The sequence below is a fragment of the Diadema antillarum genome, unplaced genomic scaffold (genome assembly GCF_040938485.1).
Source record: "Diadema antillarum isolate AM-2024a unplaced genomic scaffold, OU_Dant_1.0 seq00000107_RagTag, whole genome shotgun sequence".
Classification (NCBI taxonomy): domain Eukaryota; kingdom Metazoa; phylum Echinodermata; class Echinoidea; order Diadematoida; family Diadematidae; genus Diadema; species Diadema antillarum.
Window position 1 is genome coordinate 222,218 of NW_027271193.1, and position 24,681 is coordinate 246,898.

The 24,681-nt window shown below is 39.8% G+C and overlaps 1 protein-coding gene across 1 annotated transcript; it reads left to right on the plus strand.

Moving 5' to 3' along the window:
* On the plus strand, positions 1 to 23,845 carry LOC139726972 (NCK-interacting protein with SH3 domain-like). The gene is made up of 11 exons (XM_071637958.1): positions 1 to 77; positions 9,065 to 9,357; positions 12,147 to 12,204; positions 12,307 to 12,816; positions 14,189 to 14,359; positions 15,679 to 15,765; positions 19,237 to 19,456; positions 20,041 to 20,169; positions 21,226 to 21,318; positions 23,041 to 23,213; positions 23,648 to 23,845. Exons 2-11 carry the CDS (start codon positions 9,080 to 9,082, stop codon positions 23,843 to 23,845), a joined length of 1,917 nt encoding a protein of 638 aa, XP_071494059.1. The 5' UTR covers positions 1 to 77; positions 9,065 to 9,079.
* The last annotated feature ends 836 nt before the right edge of the window (positions 23,846 to 24,681 follow it).

Consider the following 24,681-nt stretch of genomic DNA (forward strand, 5'->3'; position numbering starts at 1 on the left):
GTTTATGTGGCCGCCGCATAACAATTCCGCGCCACCGATATTACCGGTATCAAGATCTATTTACGTATGAGTGACAGGTAGGACTCTATGACAGTTAATTTTCTCATGTCAGCATAGTAATGAGGTGCATCGTGTTCGTGAAGGTATACGTTATGGTAAAAATAAAAATGAATGTGTTTTTGGCTAAATTTATGTCTTCAGACGTGCCAAATCACAGTCCCATGTGTTCACTTGAATGTTGTGTCAAATTTACACTATGCTTGTGGCATGTGCATGAGTATGTGTGGCTTGCTGCAATAGCAGATAGTGCTAACGTTAGAGAGGCGCGCCTGATGCTGCAATTGAAATGCAGTCATATTATATCTACACAGTAGCAATAGCCAATACAATATCGATTAATGCCTCGCCCACTTTTGCACTGTGTCCCCAATACAATATGTTTAACTTTTAGTTCAAATAATGAACAAACAGGAATAAAAGTATTAAAGTTTAATGCCAATAGTCCGTAAAAAGAAATTTGCACTTTCCATGACATGTCCTTTTTAAGTTTTTATATAAATTCAGACTAGATCTAGATCTAGGGTCTAGTTAACCCATTGTCAAATTGAAGACAAGTTCCGAGTACTACTACAAGTTGGGCAGGTGTCTATATGGGAAATGCATTGCTGTTATAGCAAATCAGCCCATCCTAAACGGGTTAAAGAAAACAAGGCTAAATCGTGATATCGGTCCCCTCTTGTTCTGCGTGTGCATATTCACTATGTGCAAAGTGTGTGGAGGTTGAAAGCAGTCACCGGCTATGATGAAATGAGTGGCGGTGAATGGAGTGATGGACTATTTCACAATAATGCGGGAAACAAAAACAAAACAAAAACCTTCACCAAGGTTAGACCTCCTGTTTCAAAATTCGACCCTGCACAAAGCCATAAATTTACTGTAGGTTTTACATGTATACTCAGTAATACACTGGCGGTTGAAATTTGGATGGCGTTAATGCTGTTATGGTGGAATTATGGATAGCTTGCCTTTCTAGTCTACTAGTTGAGGCATAGACCCACATCCAAAACAGGTAACACTGTCGTCTACAAACTTTAATACACAAAAGGACTAAAGTGCTAAGTAAGGTGCGGCACACTTTTAAGGCTGTAGGCACCTACATTGTATAGACTTGGTTGATCCTATTTAATAGTTGTAATTAGTTTACATGATATAAACAGCATGAGAACTGTAAAATGATGTAGAAATTGGAGAATTGCTAAAAACCAAATGTTGGCAGCTCTGAGTGCACATTTCAAGGTGTAGTAGAAATACAAGATAAATAATTTCAAGGTAGAACATGAAAAGTGTGAGTACATGTGCAGTTGATTCCAGATTATCCTGCATAATTCAAACAAGCTAGAGAGCATTTGAATAATGGAGGAATAGCCAGAGCACAAAGTAGTCCTTTGGGAAAATAAACTCCAGTATTGACTTTGTTTGAGTATCTTGATACCTGACAGAGTAGGCCCTAATCCCTTTAAAAATAGCAGTTTACTCAGGAAGCTAGAGCGGGATCAGATGGGTGATTCCAAATCATTTCAAATTATAAAAAAAACAGAAAGAAAGAAACAAAAACAACACCATGAAAGCTGAAATGAATGATGCTGCAAAAACAAACTGTTCTTCTAGGAAAAATGTATTAAGTAGTTTGCTCGCAGGTTTTAGGCAGTGCATAATGCAGTGCAATCCAGGACTGTCTAAAAGTACTGCCAGCTGATTCCCAGATCATCATGCATTATTTAAAAACAAACACAAATGCACAAGGCACAAAGGAACTTGAGAACATTGACATCACGATAAAATACAGAATTGCAGGAATATGGAGTGCTGTGCTCTATAAGCACATGCCAGCAAACGTGGCAGCATTATTGTTAACGATGAATTCAACAGATCTACAGTGTATGTTTGAGTTGTAATTTGCTTTTCCTTGTAGTGACTAAATTCACATGTTTTGCTGTTGTTTTGACCAGACACCTTGATGCCGTTACACGAAAGTTGCCCATCTCTGACAATTACCATAGTAACAGTCAGTGACCAGAGCTTATCAGTCGATCAAAACCAAGGATTTTACTGAAATTGTCAGAGACTGACAACTTTTATGAAACAGTGCCCTGAATACGCCATTTGTCTGCATTGATATGATATGAATATCCAGCATGCAGTCAAGATAATCAGCTATTTCAATTTGAAGTGTTGACTTTTGATTGAAAGTGTAAGAACAAAATGCCATTTGTAAATGAGAGCTTTTAGGAATGGAATGAAATTATGGAGCCAGCTGTAATGAATGCGAAGTAAGTATGGCCATAAGTGTTGTTCAGAAAGAGTTGATAGAAGATGGAGCCCACTATGCAGCACATTTTTCATTTTCTAATGATAGCAATTGGTTTTACCACTGGCGAGTAGAACAAGCCAACTTTGTCATGATTAAACATTTATGGCAGATAAAGGACCACCAAATATGGTGGTCAATATTACAGCAATGCATTTTTCCACTTTGTGTACATTATTAAATCTTTTAAATGTGAATTTGGTATTGTTCACTGTAAGTGCCAAGTGCAAATGTTTTTGCACATTCAACAGGAAGTAAGGATTTTCACATACAGCACTAAGCATAAAAAACCCTTGGTATTGCATGCAGCAATCTCAGAGTCTTACGACTTTTTAAAATAGTTTGCCAGAGGTGGAGTGCCATGAAGGCGAAGTGCACTGCTCAAGTGAGCGCTGGACCTGCGGGTCTCTTGTAGTAAGTGACAGAGGCAAATTTGTTTTTTCTTAAACACCAGCAGTCATTGTTTCTATCCAGAAAGCTGTGAGCAGTCATAGTAGTTCACTGAGCAAGAACAAAGTTGTTGTTGTAGTTGTTTTAATGTCAGTATGACCCTGTACTATAGATAATTGAAAACATATACAATATAAATGTTTTCAGACTCATGTTTTCAGACTCGTGAGATATAAGACACTGCAGGGAGTCACTTTAGGGCACTAGTAAACAGATGAAGCATTCAGGAAATCCTTTTGCTGAAAGATAACCAGAGGATTGGCAATGAGCACAATACATCTCCGTTAGTAATGGCAAGGAACCCTGTTAAGATGAACAGCGACAAAATGTCGTGTCTTCTATCTAGCTAAGGGGCAAATCATGTGACACTGATTTATCAAGTTTGATATCCCAGCAATTCAGAAAGGAAAAAGAACAGAGATACATGATGCATTCATACTTATGTTTTATATCAGACTGATAGTGAAGAGTCATTGTTTACATTGTTTTCAAACTTTGTGATTCGCCTCCATGATCTTCCAAGCCTGGTATCGGGTAATTGCATCAATGGGATAATGATATTGATTTCAAATGAAAGTGTTCTCATTGAATGCCATTATTCTCGTCTCTATAGTATAATTGTTAACTGTGTGTATCATTATGATCATTGCTTTAAGTCAGTATTTTCAGTATCGTAACTGCGCTGTACTTTGTAGTGCCATCAGTGTTCAATAGTAGAAACTGACATTATACGTTATGTCATGTGCACAATGGTAACATATTCACATAAAGGTACTTGAATATTCTGTAGAATGGATCCCATCAGTTCAATTGCCATGAACTTTGGATGAAGAGTTATAAGTTTGTGCAGCCTTCAGTGTATTTTGTCTAACCCATGAAGATCTCATTGGCAGTTAATTTAATCCGAAATTTCAGAGAATGCTAAAAAGTTTTGACATTTAACAATTTAAAAATGGCTTTGAAGGGCTTTGATATGCGTGTGATGTTTGTCATGTTTTACAATCACTGTGATTAATACCGTTTGTGAATTAAAATGAAGTACACGTATGTGTATTGTACAGTGGATTGAATGTGAAATGGAATTATCTGCCTTTAAAAGTTTGATTTGGAAATATCTCCTACACAATTACTTGATAAATTGTAGTGGATTGATGTATTGGAAAAACATACAGACAAATTTGAGGAACATTGTGATGTTTTTGAATTGTATTCCTCCTGAGTTTGACAAATATTTTGCTGCAATTAACAAACTGTGTGAGTGTAATACAAATTAAAACAACAATATTCCTGTATCATCAGAGAGGCAATGTGCCTGCACTTTGCACAGTACAATACACTGTAGTATAGTTTTTTTTTCTCTCTCTCTCTCCTCTATTCTCTCTCTACCATTATTCCCTGTCAGGAAAATGCAGGATGACTTAATTTCCTGTATGTTCTGAGATCATGCCATGACTGATCATTGAATCTCTCTCTCTCTCTCTCTCTGGATCTTGATAAAAGTTTAGTGGGACAAAGAGAACAAAACTGTTGTGAATGAAAAGGAAAATATTATCAAGCGGATACTACATGTATGTACATGGTTGTCTCATATAACACTCATTATGCGTGGGCTGTCACACTGTTCATAAATATGCCCCTTGGATATAGTTTAGAGTACGGTACCTTACACCAATGTTGATATGTCAGTTTTGGTCACATGTTAAAGTGAAGCTTCATTCCATTTCCAAGTCGACTTACAGACCCAGTAGCATGGGGATTCATGGGTGGCCCGATTCATTCGCTTCCCACCAGGGTACATTAAAAAAGCACAAACAGCATTGGTTAGCGAATATGTACATAATTCTTGCTATTTGAAGTTAGTGTTTCATAAGTAGAAAAAATAAAAAAATCTTTCATTTAAACCCTTCAGTGGTCATACACAAGTGTTTGTTTTTATTTTTCAGTGTTTTCAAAAGTCTCTCCACTGGCAAATTTCTAACCAAATCTTGAATTGGTAACTCAGTTAAGATGAATAAAGTTCCTGTTTTCTCTCTGAAATGGGCAAAACTTCAAGTATTTCTTTCTGATATTTTGCAGATCAACAAATTTAACAGAGTCTAATCTTTCTCCATTAAAAGATATGCCGTGAAATTGAGAGGCGCCAGCCTAATAATGGCGAGATAAACAATTTTTAAGGCAAAATTCCCTCAGGGCCAGATGGATTCCATGAATATTTCCAATCCCAAGCACAATAGGCCCCACTGAATATACTTCGCTGGCATGAATCGAATGTAAAAAGAATTCATGTCCTTTGTATATATCCATTTATTCAAGAATCTCAAGGATTTAGCCATGAAGGTTTTGCTAAAGAAAGAGATTAAGGGGACATTTCAGTCGATTTATAACATTTAAATCGATAGTACCGTGTATAGATTTGTGGAATTCATTGTGGCCCCTGAGCAGATAAACCGTAACTCTAAAAACCCAAAACATAATGCACTGAACGTGTATGATGACATAGGATGCTTATTCCAATAATGTAGCAGTGTAATTCCATTACAATACAACTTGTACAACAAGTCCACCTGGGTAGAATTTATTCACATTTTCTTCTTTTTTGTTCATCTGTACATCCCGAGGCACCCAATTATGCATTCTTATGTGAAGCTGCTATGTCAACATCCTTGTTTATTGTGATTTGTTATCAAATTTGAAAACAATCTTATATCATCATCCCAAAGCTCTGTACCCAATACTGTAATCAATCTACAGACTGTGTGTTCAATCGCAAAATCTTGAAAATCACCCAGAAAGCCTTTTTTAAAGGTACGCTTTACCATTGGGAGCAGTGATTCTGAAAATGTTTGACTTATCATATTTGATGCATAGTGTAGGTCAGCTGTATCACAAAATATCCTACCATATAAAAATTTTGCAATAAAACGTAAAATATCAGGAGATATTACTATTTTTCTCACTAAACCGTAACCGTAGACGGTTTAATCTAGAAACAATATCATTTTAACTATTGTTCACTTTTTGTATATCGTATTCAACAATACTGAACATTGATTATCCTGATTTTAAAATGATTACAATTTTTACATTGGTTGTTTCTATCCCTAACTCACGTTTTAGAACTAATTTGAAGCACTAAAGCTGGATTTTTGTTTCATCTGCAAATGGTAAATAATGCCTTTAAGGTGCTGAATTACTGACATGTTAAATTCAGTGCACTCACTGGAGGATTGTCAGATGATGACATCATCACCTCATCATTAGCATGATGGATCAATCTGTCAATGCTATAAATAATGAAGGAGGTATGAATAGAGCTTTGAACTTTCATATTTCATCTGAAATAAACTGGCAAATTTATGATCATTTTCTGTTGAGATGTCTAATTTCCATCAGAGTTGAGGTGAAATAATGTCATGTGCCCAGGAAAAAAGGGGAAAAAGCAAGTAATAGAGGCTTTCAAACAAACATGCTAATTTTCCTTTATTATTGCACCATTTCCTGTTGCAGAGTACTTCCTCATCCATCAGTTTAGGAAGTATCGTCAAAAAAAGAAAGCCAAACAGCCAAACATAAACAACCTGTGCGTATTTTGAGCAACGGATTGCTTGCATCCACTGAGACATTGTGCCCATGGCTGTTTGCTTAGCCGAGCCATTCCCCAAGGTTTTGCTGGTATTAGAAATCGACAACTACATTGTATTATGAATCCTGCCATGGCTTATTATCATAGGAACACCTGCCCATCAACTGATGGAAGTTATTTGCCTGGTGACAGGGTCAGTGACTATCAGAAACTTGATTGTGTAGTCATCTTTTTTTTTTTTGTTGCTGTTGAGCTGTCATTCTTTAACTATTGTACTTTGATTGATTAGATCTTTAGCTTGTTACATTGTATGCATTCTTTTCACTTGCACACCTGAATGTTTGTTTGTTTGTTTTAGTTTGTTTCTGAAACAAACAATTTTACATCTGAAAAGATGGTTGGATAGCCCATATTCAGCTACCAGGTGTACTAGCTGGTCTTCCATGGGGTCCAGTTGGATGTGAGGCAGGACCAGTTTACCTGGCCATGCATGTGGTCCTGCTCTTTGTCATTAATAAATGTACCGTAGCTGGATCTTTTACGTACGTGCATGAGTCGTGACTCGCTCACACACGGGACCTCCATTTCATGTTCTTTCCAAGGGACAGAGTGTTTCACCTCTTTTACTATTTAGGGGACAGTATGATTACACAGAACATTGCTCAGTTCACTCGGGATTCGAACCTGGGTCCTTTGGATTGGGAGGCAGATGCACTACCAGTTGAGCCAAATCACTGCCCTATAAATGATGCAATATTTGGTACCCTGGGGTAACAAATGAAAATGCACCATTTTCTTGAATTTTTTTTCAGTGCTGTACTCGGGGTTACCAAAAATGTGTAAAAATAATTCTTAGTATTATTATGCACAAAAATGTTTTCTACTTTGTGATTATGCAACAATGAATGCATGCAAATGATATTTTTCTTTTCTCATTTACATGCTCTGTTTTACTCTTTGCTGTGGAAAAGTTGACATGGAAGGAAAATTGGCATTGCGATCGTTATCGCCGCGCCGATTTATGCTGGCGCTGATGAGAAAATAGTTGCCATGACAACATTGTACAACTGTATGATAATGGACATGAGATTGCACTACACAACGCCGTACCCTGGGTTACGACGGTACCCCGATGTACGGCGTGACAAATCAAATGTTGATTATGTTATGTTTTGGAAGTCGTTCTCCAACCCCCCCACCTCCATGATATGAACTCTGAAGATAGTTTAGGCATGCTTTCCAGTCCAAGGCATTACATCATTATACCCCCGCCAAACGAAGTTTGAAGGGGGTATATAGGAATCAGCGGACGGTCGGGCGGTCGGTCGGGCGGTCGGTCGGGCGGTCGGGCGGTTGGTCCGTTACAAATCTTGCGTCGCGAACTACTTCCTCAGTTTTCAACCGATTCCCATAAAACTTGGCACAGATGTGTGCCTTGGGTTGTAGATGTGCAAGACGTATTTTTTGACAGTACCCAAAAGTACGTTGCCATGATAACGGCATATTATGGGCAAAAATGGGTACAAATCTTGCGTCGCGAACTTCTCCCACAGTTTTTGATCAATTTTTATGAAATTAGGTACACATGTTCATCTGAATATGTTAATGTGCAAGACACATATTTCCGCAGTGGCAAAAAGTGCGTTGCCATGGTAACGGCATGTTGGTAAAATATAGGCCAAAATGCTTCATGGCAAAACTGCTTCATCAGTGTTCTTCCAATTCTCATGGAATTCATATTGAATGTTTGTCTTAGGATATAGGTCAGCATGACACATTTCTTGACAGTGACAAAAAGTATGTTGCCATGGTAACAGCTCACATATTATGAGCCAAAATGATGGAAAATTTTGTGTTGCAAACTACTTCCTCAGTTTTTGCCCAATTTCCATGAAACTTGGTACAGATGTGTGCCTTTGGTTGAAGATGTGCAAGACGCATTTTTTGACAGTACCCGAAAGTACGTTGCCATGGTAACGGCATATTAATGGCAGAAGATCAAGGAAAGATCTTGCGGATTTAACTACTTCCTCAGTTTTTTGACCAAAGCGTATGAAATGTGGCACACACCTTGATCTTGGTGGGAAGATGTGGAAGACATATTTTTCGGACGTGTCGGAAGCTGCGTTGCCATGGTAACGGCATATAAATGGCAGAAGATCAAGGAAAGATCTTGCGGATTGAACTACTTCCTCTGTATTCGACTGAAGCTCATGAAATGTGGCACACACATTGGTCTTGGTGGGAAGATGTGCAAGACATATTTTTTGGACGCGTCGGAAGCTGCGTTGCCATGGTAACGGCATATTAATGGCGGAAGATCAAGGAAAGATCTTGTGGATTGAACTACTTCCTCAGTTTTTGACAAAAGCTTATGAAATGTGGCACACACAATAGTCTTGGTGGGAAGATGTGCAAGACATATTTTTCGGACGTGTCGGAAGCTGCGTTGCCATGGTAACGGCATTTAAATGGCAGAAGATCAAGGAAAGATCATTCCTTGGGTAAGACTGTCGTCATGGGGCGGGGGTATTAATCACCTTCAGTGATATTTTTCAGCTTGTACAATCTGCAGACCAATGCAGTCACTATTCATCCTGCTTGTCCTCTATAGATCACTAACCGATTTCTTGTTTCATTTTCCCCTCTCTCTATTCAAACAGGGGACACCTGCCATCATGTATCGTGCGGCATTCGCCTACCAATCCAAAAATGCCAGGGCCCTCAGCTTCAGGGAGGGGGACCATTTCACCCTCCTGGACGGGACTGATCCCTACTGGTGGCACGTAATGGATCACCTGGGCCAGACGGGGTATGTGCCCGCCAACTACATCAAGAAGGACGACCTGTCCAATGACGAGGTCATCCGGTCCATCGACAGGGCGATTGAATTCATACACCTGGCTTCCACGGAGAAAGGAGGCTCAATGTCACATGATCAGCGGGCTAATTTACAGTGAGTAGGGAAAAAATGATGATTTCCCCCATCCTCCTCACAGGTCAATTGGCTACAGTAGATATAGGCAGGACATGTCTATTGCATTGCTGTACATTAACTTTTTTCTCTGGCGGCCAGTTCAGGTCGCCAGAACTTTTTAAAGGCATAATTTATCATTTGTAGATGAAACAAAAACCCAGCATTCATGCTTAATAATAGTTTTAAAATGTGAGTTTGGGATAGAAACAACTTCCATAAAAAATTGAATCTGTATTATAATTGATGTTAAGTATTGTTAAATGCACAAAATGTGAACAATAGTTTTCAGACTAAAATGTTTTCAGACTAAACCATCTACAGTTATGGTTTAATGAGAAAAATACTGATATCTCCTTGTATTTTAGGTTTTATTGCAAAAAAATTGTATATGGTAGGATGTGTTGTGATACAACAGACCTACACATATGCATCAAATGTGATATCTTGAACATTTTTTAAATCACTGTTCTCAAAGGTAAACAGGACCTTTAATATGAAGCTTTGGTGGCCAGAAATGAGGAGAAATATAAGAATTCATAATGGATTTTAGCTGCCCAATTGGGCCACCAAAAAATAGCCTTTCAGGAAATTTGGTGGCCTGACATCAATTTTTAGTAGCCCCTGGTGACAGCTAATGTCAAGCCCTGTCTATTGTATTAAAAACATATTCCATTTTTCTAACTTATGTATTTGCATTGCAATAATATGTCAAAAACATACTGTCAGAATTGAATGACTTATTAAGTCCTGGAGGATTTTGATTGCCGAAATTATATTGATATGATGCCTGTCTCGTAATGGATAGGTTGTGACTTCAAATCCCACTAGAGCATTATACAGTTGTATGCCATGATTTTGTATCATGGCAATTACTCAAAACAACGAAAAATCAGTGTGTGTTTCAGTGGCTAGAGGGCAATTTGTCAATCAGTTGCAATAACAATGCCACAATGCGATAATCATTAATTTGAAGAAATTGTTGTTCTTGAATGGTATATATCTATGCCTCTGCCACAAAGTGTCGATGGAGGCATTATGTTTTCGGGTTATTTGTCTGTCTGTTTGTCCGTCCTTCTGTCCGTAATCAATTTTGTAGACAATTTAACGTAAAAACCATCTGAGGTATGAAAACAAACTATTCATATACAGTCAAACCTGTCTATAGCGGCCACCCAAGGGAAACAACAAAAGTGGCCGCTATAGACAGGTGGCCGTTATAGACAGGTTGGCGGCCATTTTGAATTCCATTATTTGCATTTTATAATAGCCGAAAATACCGCATGTTATTCTTTAAAAAAAAAAACAACAACAACAACATATAAGTTTGCATGTGCAGCAGTGCTATTATGGGGATTTTCGTTGTACAATATTATTCACTCCATTTTTTTTTTCATTGCCTCCTTCTATTCTTTTGATGTAAAAAATAATATTTCGGGCCTGAGAAGTGCTCTGGTTCATCCCTACCGGTTTGCATGAACGGGGCTCACGAGAGCTGAGTTCGATGGAGGATTGATGATGTGTAAAATTTACGTAAACTATAGAAACAATACCATGACAAGTACTATGTTGTCCTTATTCAAAGGGACTTAAACACTAATCAGTCTGCATTTCGGTAACAGTCTAAGATGTCATTAGGAGTTGTCTTTGCCTTTGTAGCACCTATTCAGGGCTGCATTACTGAAGCCTATATAGATCTAATCTAGTCAAGTTAGTGATAAGACGGGTTTTCGTGGCAAAGAGCTGCATTAATATTTTGTCGATCATGTCTGTGTGATTGTGACAGAGCTAGGACTCGGTAGAAATCACGCAATGAACGTAAAAGACATTGTACTCATTGCCGATTTAATGGATCAACTCAATTTTTGTGGCCGCTATACGCAGGTTGATATTCACCACGGGAGACAAAATGAGTGGCCGCTGGCCGCGTTAGGCAGGTGGCCGCTATACAAAGGGTCTATAATACAGCAATTGCGTTCGGGGGATTTTTCAGTGGCCGTTATAAGCAGGTGGCCGCTATAGAGAGGTGGCCGCTAAGACAGGTTTGACTGTACATACATTGCTGAAAGAGTTTGGCCATGTGGTCAAAGGTCAAGTGCATATGTTAACCTGTTGAGGACGAGTCCCAAGGATACTCAGGCAGGTGTCTATGGGAAATGAGTGCTGTAGCAAAATAAGTCTGTCTTCAATGGGTTAAAATGTCACAAATTCTCCCATATTTTTAAAATAGCTCAGAGTGTTGTCATGAAAATGGATGTTACCAGTTAGTGATTATTTGAAGAATTGTGGGCCTTTGGGGTCAAAGGGCAAGGGTGAAAGGTCAAGTGAAAATGCTCAAATTATTCCCAAATACTTGCTCTCTTAAACAATAAGCCATGAAACCTAGTTCAAGGAAAGTAAACACTCAACACATTTGTGACAAACATGTCACTTCAATTCTTTGCCTATTACTTGAAGTGGGCATCTCACATTGTCAAGACATACTCCAGACCTATTCGGAGAATCATGCGATATGGTGGAGGCATACTAGTTGCCATAGAGACATTTTTAGTTAGTCTGATTTTTTTGTGTCTATGAGTATTACTTATTATTAAGAAAATCAATTCACTAAAGAAAAAAAATATTATGATCTATAAAAGCCACTCTGCAACACTACATGGCAAAATGCCAAGGAGAAAAGACAGAAAATTGCTTTGATAAAGTTTTTACCAAGCGGCTGAGTGAGTGCCCATTGCTAACCCATCCTACTTTGCCCTTTCATCCTACTGTAGAAAGCTGATTCAGCATAGAAAGTCTATTCTTGAAGGAAACAACCAGAGTGCTACACCAGCTCAGCAGCCACAGCAACTGCACCAGCAGCAGCAACAGCAACAGCAACAACAGCAGCAACAGCAACAGCAACAGCAACAGCAACAACCACAACAACACCAGCAGCCCAAGAGAAAGGCACCTGGCCTTCCACAACAAGCCTCTGTAGAGCACCGCCAAGCACCTTCTCCCTTCACACAGACATCTCCCTCCAGTCCCGATGCAGCCATCATCTCACGATCGACACGGTCGTCGTCAAAGACCCGCCCAGCCCCCAAACCACCCCAGAGGAAGGAGAGCGTGAAGGAGCGCGACCAAACCGACTCCAGCGGCCGTCGCTCACAGTCCCCGCAAACGTCTACGAATGCCAGCAGTTTGCCGATAACGAGAACTGAGCCCAACGATGTCTCGACATCGCACAACCACAACGAATCTTCCGCGTCGTTGTCCCCGCTGCCAGAGATCCCGAGCGGTCTCTTCGGGGACCTTGTGGAGAGAATCAGGGTGGAAACGAATCTGAGCTACGACATGTCCAAGCTGGCGGTGAAGACTGTGCTGCAGGGTGTGGGTGTGGCAGTGCCCCAGGTTGCTGAGACCATGGCAGAAATCCTCTCCAGCTTAACCACAGATCTGGTGAGTGTCACGTCTATCCTACCTTCCCTCTGGTCATAATAGTAGGGTAGAAACCCTGGAAGAGTTGACATGGTGTGTTCAGTAGCTGACAATAAGGGGCTGTAGAAATGGGAGGGACTTTTTTGTGGTGCTGTTGTTTGAAGCACCCAGTGCCATTCCAGATATGTTGGAAAAATAAAGCTGCTGTCAACTGGAGAAAAAAAGAGAAATCAGAGGGGATTGCTTCATTTACAGGGTGGCGAAGGTGGCCAATCCATAGCGTATTTGCCTTTTAAGCGAATGCCTGGGGTTTGTCGAGGTTTCAAATCCATGTGAGTCTTATTGAGCAATGTCGTCTACTATCATGCTGTTCCCTCTAGTAGAGGCAAAACACTCCGGCCCTCGGATAGGACATAGACCCCGTTTACAGTGCGAGGCTCGGCCGCGGCTCGGCCGCGGCCGTGCCCAGCCCTGCTTCAGTGTAAACGCACAAAAGGCCAAATGCGAGGCCAAAATTGGCCTCGCGTTTGGCCTCACTCTGGAGGTGGTTTCGGCCGTGGCTGAGCCGTGGCCAAGCCCAGCCTTTTCTTGGTGTAAACGCAAACTGGGCCAAATGCGCGGCCAATTGCGTGGCCAATTTTAGTCTGGCTTCCAAACCCTCTGCTTGTATCTTTCGCTATTCAGGATATTAACCCCCTCAACGTCGAAAACTAGTATAGTTTAAGGTGGTTTTGTCCTGCAAAGGATTCTTTCCTTCGGCAAAGGCCTTTGCCCGAACGGCGACTTCGTCGCCACGGAATTCATTTCGCAAAGGGTCTGAAAACCAGACAATACCAAATAGCATTTGTTTACAAGCAGAGCGCCACTACCACAAAATATTGAAAGGTTTGAATCAAAAGCGCGGCCGAGCCCAGCAGTGTAAACAGACAAAATTGCCGCGCAATTGAGGCCGGGCTGTAAACGGGGTAATACAGTGGAAGTCCCATTTGACAGGGAGTCACAACTTACGCACATAAAAGAGCCAGCTTCATTCATTCATCGCCAAGAGCAGGGTGCATTACCCGATGAAATACGTACAAACTTTTGACCTTGTGGGAGACCAGCTGATACAGCTGAATGTAGGGTATCCAGCCATCCTGTCTGATGGAAAATGAAAACAAACAAACGAACAGTTGCTTGTTTTATTTGTTTGTTTGCTTTTTGGACAAGTGTGAAGGCGGTAGAACTTCTTCCTCATCTTTATAACTGTGCTTATGAAATGTATATGTTATGATTTGTGTTGTGGGGGTTTCACAAAGTCCTGTGATTATTGCAGTGCTTGTCACCTATTACCTTTCAAACAAACTAAAAATGAACACACTGTTTCATGTCCCCTGCCGATGATTGACAATAGAACGTTACCAGCTCCAACATTGTGATCGAGGGAAGCCGGGACCACGACAGACTGGAGGTGATCTTTACCGAGCTGACGGCCTGCAAGGACGACTCACAGCAGAGGAGCTGGGCCCTGCATGAGGACGAAGCCATCATCAGCGAGTACCTGGAGGAGCTCATCACCATCCTGGTGAGAACATCCGGGGGGAATCCATCTCCATAGTGACAGGTTCACAACATCTTCCCCCCCCCCCCCTTATAGTCTGTGTGTCTCTTTTGTAACCCTGAAAATTAGACTCCATTCATAAGCTGGTATATTTTAGAGGTAGGTAATTCAGACCTTCTCTTAGAATGATAAAACTGGAAACTTCTTTATGATGGAGGAGGAAATAATGCTATAATGTGCAGCAAATTTGTTCAGACCCCCTAATAATTCTGACTGTTATTCTGGGTACAAAAGGGGAGCATATTCTTGGGTGACATGGGGTTACATTTTCATTTCTTTTTTAGAAACTCTGAGGTATATTACTGTAATATTTCATACATAATGTTGGGAGACATTATTCTTTAACCGTGCAAAATTGTATGGCGTTTGCAATAGGGATATATGACCTTTAATTGAGTATCGGGTATTGGTAATCTTATACAATGTCCCCTTTTCTCGTAGTGTGGAAGTGTATATTCACAAATAAATCTGTTTTTCCTTCTTCACCTCTTTTTCTTTCTCTTCCTGTTTTTCCTCCTTTCTTTACCTTTTACTCCCTCTGCTTTTGCTTCCTTTCCTTCGTTTTGGTATTTTTTGTCTTCTTTGCTTTTTTCCGCTGTTGAAATTTAACTTTTGTCCTGAAGATGACACACTAGACAGCATCGCTAAGCAGGTTTCCAGGATGTTTGTGAAATGCAAACCTTGCACACGAAGCAAGTGTATTGTTTCATGCAAGGCACATTGCAACAATAGTCATATGTTACCTGTGTGTTTTACAATCATCTGTAAATAGATGCCATGTAACACATTCATGAAAGCAAGACTTGGATATGATTTTGACGACGAAATGAGAGAAAATTTATACATTTAGCACAAAAGTGTAGATAGCATCGCTCACCATGTGTGACACACTTTGTTTATAGCTATTAGTGCTCCTGTCTCTAGCAAGCATTGATACCTTTACAGACATTTTGATATTGCTTGCCCAACGAATTAGAAAGTGTTATTGAGACCATTCTGTCTAAAGTGATGGGTAGCCATCTTTAGCAAATTTCTAGTTCATCTTTTCCAACAAACCTCTGAAATCTCTATAGAGAGAGAGAGAAAAGAAAAGAAGATTGCAAGAACAGTAATTTAGTGAGCTTTGAAGTCACTGCACTGTAAATAATGGCACTTGAAGAGAAAGATAAATGTCTATCTGTAAGGCTTGTTTTATGCAAGGGGGAATTTAATGTGTGTTGTACCTATTATTTAACCCTGTGTGTTTGTGGCCATTTTTTTTTTTTTTTGGTATCTCCGTGTAGTCAGATGCTGATCCAAGAGTTTGCCAGGCAGTTGTACGCAAGGACAACTTTGAGTGCATTCAGAACCTAGTCCTTTACTACCAGATGGTAAGTTAGCATCCAAGCAAGCACACTGATATTATATCATACTCCAGCATTGTTCTCCTCCTTCAGCAGTTCTATTTTTCCCCTCCCTCATCCCCCTTTGAACCTCTAGTGATTCAACTTCATGTACATGTACCTTTTTTAAAGATCTGCACTTCACTCGTAACAGCAGTGTTCAGGGTAAAATCTTGATGTTGCCCACCCTTTTGGGTATTGTTCTCAGTTTTCAGGTGGTTTGAATACATGGCAGTGTGCTCGTCAGCTAAAAAATGGGGTTATAAAAATGGGAGGGGCTCTTTTGTGATGTTGTTGTTTGAAACACTTAGGGTGACAGTCCATATACACTGGACAGCAAAAGAAAGTACCCACTTCTGTCAAAGGCTGCACACAAAAATTCACCACCCAGATATAAAAAATTGTTGTACACAGGTATGCTGCAATATCCATTAGTAATCACATACCCAATAGCAAGTGATTATCGTTATTACAAAGAAAAAAATGACATGCACAGCATCTTGGTCACTGGATCAAAAGTCATAAAATGTAACAGAATGAGCCTTACAAGCCTTACAAGATGTGGCATAATTATACCCCCGCCAAACGAAGTTTGAAGGGGGTATATAGGAATCAGCGGACGGTCGGCGGTCGGTCCGTTGCAAATCTTGCGTCGCGAACTACTTCCTCAGTTTTCAACCGATTCCCATAAAACTTGGCACAGATGTGTGCCTTGGGTTGTAGATGTGCAAGATGTATTTTTTGACAGTACCCAAAAGTACGTTGCCGTGGTAGCGGCATATTATGGGCAAAAATGGGTACAAATCTTGCGTCGCGAACTCCTCCCACAGTTTTTGATCAATTTTTATGAAATTAGGTACAGATGTTCATCTGAATATGTTAATGTGCAAGACACATATTTCCGCAGTGGCAAAAAGTGCGTTGCCATGGTAACGGCATGTTACTGGTAAAATATAGGGCAAAATGCTTCATGGCAAAACTGCTTCATCAGTGTTCTTCCAATTCTCATGGAATTCATATTGAATGTTTGTCTTAGGATATAGGTCAGCATGACACATTTCTTGACAGTGACAAAAAGTATGTTGCCATGGTAACAGCTCACATATGAGCCAAAATGATGGAAAATTTTGTGTTGCAAAATACTTCCTCAGTTTTTGCCCAATTTCCATGAAACTTGGTACAGATGTGTGCCTTTGGTTGTAGATGTGCAAGACGCATTTTTCGACAGTACCCGAAAGTACGTTGCCATGGTAACGGCATATTAATGGCAGAAGATCAAGGAAAGATCTTGCGGATTTAACTACTTCCTCAGTTTTTTGACCAGAGCTTATGAAATGTTGTTTTGACCAAAGCTTATGAAATGTTGTTTGGCGGGGGTATAACCAGTCGCTGTAGCGACATTTCTAGTTTTCCTGATGGAAGCTAGCTTAGACCAGAGTAATGTCCTGTCTAAAGAGCTAACTGATTTTATTCTGAGAATTAGCATAATCAGGAAGGATAGCATCCCTAAATACAGAATACACTCATTAAAATCATATTGACAAAACAGGTGTTCACTTTGACATATTGGTTGTTTGAAAATGTTATCCATTCAGTGGCCATTTTTGCATGGTGGAAAGTGCTGTTTTGTGGGACTTTTGATTCAATGACCAAGATGCTGTGCATGTCAAGTTCTTCTTTGTTATGAAGACATTCACTTGCTTACGTGCATGTGATAAGTAAGGGGCATTGTAGCACACCTGTGTACAAAAATTGTGTATTTCTCGGGGATGAATTTTTGTGTGCGGCCTTTGACAGAAGTGGGTACTTTCTTTTGCTGTCCAGTATATGTTAGAAAATATAGCTTGTTTTGAATACATGATGGAAAAACATTACAATCATTTTGTAAATCCAAACAAAGGCTCCTGTTAAACAGATGAGGCCATTATCATTAGTGACTTCTTAGCCAGCACACAGTGCTTTTTCGTTATTGCTCCTTTACTTATTCACATACATGTGGTGATTGTCTATGAAAACTTACGTGAATAGTTTAGGGAACCTGGCTTTACATTGCCTCTTTATCAAGAAGAGCACCGTTACTTTTCATTAGAAAAGGGTAGTAATAGTAGCGAAAGTCTTCTCCACCTGTTTTGTCTCTCTCTCTGTCTTTGCGACCCCCAAAATGATAGTCAGATAAAGTTGAAAATACAGTCAGCATTGCCACTGCAAAGAAAATGAGAAATGTTCAGTTTACAGTGCCTTCTGTACAGGGCAAAATATTCTGATCTGTGATGTGGGGGCATGCCACATGGTCCTAATAGAGAATGGGACCCACCTTTTATTAGGACCACCTTGTTTTACTTTGTTTTTGTATATCTCAGCCATTTCAAAACAGATTTTCATTAAATACTCTTTTGATTCCTCTTAGAATTGTATGCTCTTTAATATTCCATAATTCCATAAGTGGTTTCTAATAATCTTGCAAAAAGTTAGAACCTGAATCCCCATTTTAAAAATAAAAAAAATAAAAAAATAATAATAATAATAATAATTCCATCCCTTTAAAGCCTGTAACAAGGAAGGATGTTCAGTCATCATCTGTTGGCACAGATATCAAGAAGGAAATACCGATCCTGGATGAGAAAAGAGAGGGCCAGAAAGGAGCTTCAAATTTGTGTTGAAGTTAGGAGCGGTACCAACTGAGCTGGCAGGAAAATATATGGAGAAGTAGGCCTCCTGTTGCACTTGGGGAAAAAGTGGGTAACAGACACCAAGTCTGTTGGCTTGCAAAGTTTCCTCCTGTGTCTGTCACAGTGCCAAGATTTTGTCTCAGTTTTTGTTTTCTCTTCTTTTTTTTTTTTCTTTTTTTTTTGGTCTGGTAGTGACAGAAGAAATTTCGTGTACACAAGCTGTCAAGAAATCTAATTTCTAAAAGAAAAATAAATAGATAAAAAGATAAAAATGGAACTCTGTAAAATTCTTCATGTCAGCTGTTGGATTCTCCAAAGACTTTTTTATTTTCCCTAAGGAGCACTGTCTCCCCCATACACTTGCTGTGAACTTTGAGAAAACATTGTCAGCAACTTTTTTCCCCAAACACTATATTTTCCTGGGAGAATGGCCCCCTGTTGCATGCTCTCATGAACAGGAGCTGTGAAATTTTGTTGTCAGTCATTTATAGATACAAAAAAAAAGGTTAGTTCCAGTTATGACTAATTCAGTAGTTTTGTTGCTAAATGTGGACTAAGAAATGTTAAAGGAGATTATGATTTTCTGTTTTTTTCCGGAGCAGTGTCCCTTTCTTTATCTGCTCCTTCTCAAAAGTTCCTAGCATCATGAAATCCCGAAATTTTCGTCTGTCACTTTAATCCTATGTCAGCTTTGTATCTTTCTTTCTTGGAGCAGTGCCTCTCATTTAAGAAAAAAAAAAAAATGATTTCGTTCACGTTATTCATCCAGAGATAACTTTGACTCTTCCAGGAACATCGACCCTCACTGCGAATGCTCCTGCTGAAGACATTCGGCGCCTTGTGCAACCTGGACCAAGACGCCCTCTCCAGCCTCCTCTACTCCGTCCTGCCTGTGGAGCTGGCCCGAGACATGCGGTCCGACCAGGAGAACATCTCCAAGCTGTGCTACTCCTGCCTTGTCTCCACCATGCTCCTGTCCACAGGGGAGCCACTCCCATTCACGCACTATGGTAGGAGACCCTTTCGGCAGAGGTTCAGAAAAGGGGGTTACCAATACCATTAAAGCTGTTCGTTTCACAAGGGTTTCATTCCTGCAAATTTCGCAAATCACTGTTGGACCGCGAATTTAAGAACATGCGAAAGTGTGCCGCCTGATCCTTATCGCATTAAATTTACGGACAGGTATTAGTGCTTTTATGATAGCCTAGGTGCCGAATGATGAAAACAATGTCTAACAAAAATATGTGTGACCTTCTCATTTGCGAAAATAGCAGCTTTTACAGTACCCCAGCAGGTATCACACACTGTATACTTCATGTATTTAGCAAGTCTGAGTTTTTGCGAATCGGGACTTCGTGGCAATTTTGTGAGTGCTTAAGTTGGGGTTATGGAGTACAGCAATGGACGGAGATATCGGTTAAATTGCAGATTCTTGTCTCTATGTATCATGCTGCTTTACGAGGTTGTTTTTTTTGTCTCACCTCTTTCACCTACATAATATACCTCTTAGTATTCAGTGCAGAATGCCATTGATGGTTCGTTAGACAATGCCCATCATGTGACCACGATGTGGTGCAATTTTCTCTCCCAACAGACCAGCTGAACGCTGACTTTATCGGTTTCCTGTTGGACAACATTGACCAACCTCCCTCTGCTGACGAGATGGAGCAGGTTCCAGATCTCTTTGTCAACCTCATTCTTGCCTTCAATCTCCATTTCAGACGTGAGGTTCCACCAACCCCTTTTTTCCCTCACCCTAGCTCTTACCTAATTCTGAGGTTTTCCCCTCATTAATATGAGTTTGCAGGATGGAAGATTCATGTGAAGAATTTGTCAGTTTAGTTATTTACCATCTGAACTTTTCACTGCTGCTGTTATAATTATGTTGCTTTAACATGATTCAGATGAATATAATTATGTTATATTCAATTATAAGAAGCACAGTTAGTAGCGAGTTGGAGATATGAACATGGGCACACTAATTGTATGTTGTAACAAGTTTTAATTGTTAATTTGAACAGTAGTTTGTAAGTGTCGGAGATTGACAATAAAATTGGTAGGGAAATGAGCATGTGGTAGGTTACTTACAAATCCCTGTGATAGATATTTGTTGTTGAGATAGTTTGACGAAAAATTTGACGAGTTATGGCTGCTGCTAATCACATCTCCATCAGGACCGTGTATCTATCCTGTTGATTTTATGTAGTCTTAATTCTTGCATTTTTTTTTTAAATCAAAGCTTGACAGTCCTCTATCTACCCTTCTGCACTACACACGCTCATTAATGTTGATGTGCTCTTCTTTCTCGGTCACAATTTGTTGTGTTTTTTTCCATTCTTTATTTTTCAAGGTAATGTTGTGTATATCTGACAATTTGAATGCTACCATCTTTCCATCTCTGTCTCTTCTTTCATCCCTCTATCTCTCTCTGTTTCTTGTCATTCCGTCTATCTGACCAGCAAGTGCTCATTTTCCACTCTAAAATCAGAAATTTCCATGTCCGTTGAAACTTTTGTGAATTTTGTGCGAGCCAAGATTCATGAGAGTAAGGTGCATGTGAAAGAGTTTGTCTACACAATGCATTGAATGTCAGCGGTGTTTCGTGAAAATTTCATGCCGCAAAAAAAAGGCTGTCAGCTCCAATTTATGAATGTTTGTGGTTTTACAGTGAATGAATCCCTTCAGATATCTTTGTCTGTATACTACTTCTGTCTATCATTTTATGTCCAAAATAGTGTTTCACCTATCTTTGATCCTATGTATGCATTCATTTTATTAGTTCCTGCAGACAACATTGTTATGAAAGTTCTAGCAGAGAGGAAGACTGCCAAGAGTTTCAGCGAGAAAATCATGCTTCTGGTCAACAGAGGGGGTAAGTCATATAATATCATACCGTGACCATCGATGAGAATGGGACGGAACACCAACATTTCCCCTTGCACAGGGTTAGAATATTAGGGGTGGGGGAATTTTATGAGTTTACTTAGAAAGGGGAATGCCTTCGCATTAAAGGTATCTGAGATTAAGGCATTTAATTTTCATGTCTGAGCAAAAAGTCAAATAGCTGTTGTGCCGTATGTACCCTCTACCTGCTGGATTACCCACATTGGGTTGCACGACTGCATTCCATCAGACAACAGATAGGGAGGGAGAGCATTAGCTCATCCATGATGCTGCAGCGCATATTTGTGCCAACCTAAATAATGATGATGATGGTCAATGAACAAAATTGTGTGATTCCATAAAAATTCTTGACATCAATGATGGTAATGATGGTCTTTGTGTATTAAGAGACTGCACAAAATCGGCAGTTTTTGTAACATTTTTATGCATACCTTTTAAACAGAGGTTGTTCTTGTTGAAAGCTTATCCCAGGCTTTTCCGACGTAGCAACAAGTATATGCAAACTGGATTCCACTAATTGAATTTCTTTTAAGAAGAGCAGGTTGATGGAATAGCTCGTCTCAATAGGCGTTTTCACATCAGCCCGATGTTTCGAAATAGCGCGCTATTTTCTGACTTGGGACATTAACCCGATCACGAAATAGCGCGCTATTTTCTGACTTTAGAAATTAACCCGATCTCGAAATAGCGCGCTATTTGATAATGTGAACACAAATTAGGGTGCTAATTGTATCGCTCTGATCAAGAAAATTTCTTGAGTCCGACTCGGGAAATTTCTGAAATAGCGGGATAGTAGCGCGCTATTTGATAATGTGAAAACGACTCGAGAAATTAGCGTGATGCATCCCATCATGCCTAGCGTGTGTGACCTGTTCGATCGAGGCAAACTGCACACAAATCATGAGAAATTTTTGAAAATGCATACATTACTGATACTGTTTGCACATGCTCAGCTGTCAAATTAGCTCGAAAAAATTTCGGGCTAATTCTCTTCGGGCTTATGTGAATAAGAAATGAAATAGCATGCTAATTCGCAATCGCGAAAAATATCTCGAGCTTGGATTTTTCTCGGGCTGATGTGAAAACGCCTAATGTTTCCAGGCATGAAACATCCATAAATTTGATTACAATATGAAAAAAGCTTATTGTGTGACCATTTAACAAAAATTATTGAGTAAAAGACTGCACAGAATCTTAAAGCCAGTTCATAATTAGCTTATGTTTACATAGGTACAAATGACCTTTCTTTTTCTCAGGTGGTTAGGCGCTTCTCTCATTTTCAAAGCGGCAGCAGCATAATGCATAAGATTGCCCGACGAAACAATTTATGGAATTTGTGTTCAAACAAAGAATGAACTTGTGTTCAGACCAGGTGACCAGAAAAGTCCGTCAGTTGACATTGTAGAAGGCATCCATTTCATTGTTTTGTATTGAATGCAATAACAGATTATTTCTTTTCATATTGCTGTCAGGTGGAAGTGCTGGCAATCACCATTATTCTAGATAAAGATCACATGAATAATCATCACATCACAGATGCTTATCTCAGTGAATTAACAAACCAAAATGCCTATTGGTACAAATGACCTTTTTCTGCTCATGCACATAGTAGAATTACGAATTGGTCTATTGTACGATTTAACAAAGTTTGACATGAGACTATCTCTCTCTGTCCCCCTCTGTCTCCCAGTCGATCCAGTGAAGATGTTCGAGCACAGCCAAGACACCCAGGACTCCCTGCTCAAGTTCATGGGGGACATCTTTTCCAGCCCCACGACCTCTGACCTCTTCTACTCCAATGACATGAAGGTGCTCATCGACATCGTCGTCCGGCAGATGACCGACCTCCTTCCAGGCGACCAGGTCAGGAATGATTTCCTTCTTGCGCTGTGGCAGTGGTCCTCTTAAAACTTTTATCCATATGGGGATTTGAGGGATTTGGTCTTTAAAGGGTTAATTTTGTTCAAAAGTTTTCATTAATGTTTTTTGGTTAGATATGTAGGCCCACCATGGTATTATCCTTTGTTTGATAAATATGTGTGTAAATGTGATTGTATAGTTATTAAAAATGTGATTGTATGTATTCAGATTTGGTGGAAGAACTTTACCTGTCCATATATAAAGTACTTTGTGTAAATGTCATTGTTTTGTTATCTGTTATGATTGTATTTGCAGGGCCCCAAGAAGAACAGTACCTGCCTACTGATTAGGCCACCATGTTGAAATATGACTGAATTAATAAATAAATTGATAAATAAATAGATTTAAATATCATCTTCCATCTGATATCTTGACAGGTGCGCACAGAATACCTCTCCCTCATCCTCAGCATCTTCACCAACACGTCCTACTGGGAGCACTGCCACAGACTGGCTGAGATGGAGAAGGCTTTCGTCGCCATAGCGATAGAGGAAGGGGAGGAGAGTGAGAAGGATCAGATGATTGTGAGGGAAATTCAAAAGGCTTTTGGAACGAACTTCTCAAGGACCTTCTGAGAGAATAAAGATTCACAGCTTCAACTACAAAGCAGCTATTAACCCTTTGAGGACGAGTCCCGAGTATACTCGTGCAAGGGTCTATGGGAAATGCGTGTTGTAGCCAAGTCAGTCCATCTTCAGTGGGTTAAAGTGAGTTGCGTCATGTGCTAAACTGAAATATTCTTCTCATCCATTGGTGTCAGCAGGACTACAAGGAGCACAAACTGTGAGCAAATTTTGATTGCAATATGAGTGAAATGGAACACGCAGTCACTTTTAAGATGGATGATGTGGTTGATGAGCCTTGGGTGGAAACGGAGATTCAAGTGACATTGAGCAACCACCATCACGCCATGACGAACTCGAACAAGCATAAGTTTTTGTTCGAAACCATGTTATAATGCGTTAAAAGTGCACACGCAATCACACACACACACACACACACACATGCAAATATGACTGACGTAATATGGGATGCATCTCTGTGTACCTTGGACTTGAATCTCTATGTTAGCCTACTTTATATTGGAATTAGATTCACATATAAAATGTACATCAGACTCAACTGTTTATTGCCGAAAATAGGCTTTCATTCAAATATACAAATGTCCATATTTATCAAGGTAGATGATGAAACTAAAATTATTGTTTAAACTTTTTATGCATATATGGTGTATCTGGAATCTCTAAACAGAAACACAAACCAGGTGAACAGGGTGGCTTATACCCAATATCCAAGTGATTGGACATTAGGCAATTTGAGGAATCTCAGTTATTAAAATTGAAATGACTTGCTCTGGTCCAGATATTCAGTGAAATATTCATACCTTTACTATCCTTCCCCCCCCCCCCCC

What these genes read in the sequence shown, in the direction of transcription:
- LOC139726972 (XM_071637958.1), top strand. Translation starts at nt 9,080, where the DNA reads ATGTATCGTGCGGCATTCGCCTACCAATCCAAAAATGCCAGGGCCCTC. An exon ending in GATCAGCGGGCTAATTTACA is followed by an intron (nt 9,358 to 12,146) that starts GTGAGTAGGGAA and finishes ATCCTACTGTAG; the next exon opens with AAAGCTGATTCAGCATAGAA. An exon ending in GCTTCTGGTCAACAGAGGGG is followed by an intron (nt 21,319 to 23,040) that starts GTAAGTCATATA and finishes TCTGTCTCCCAG; the next exon opens with TCGATCCAGTGAAGATGTTC.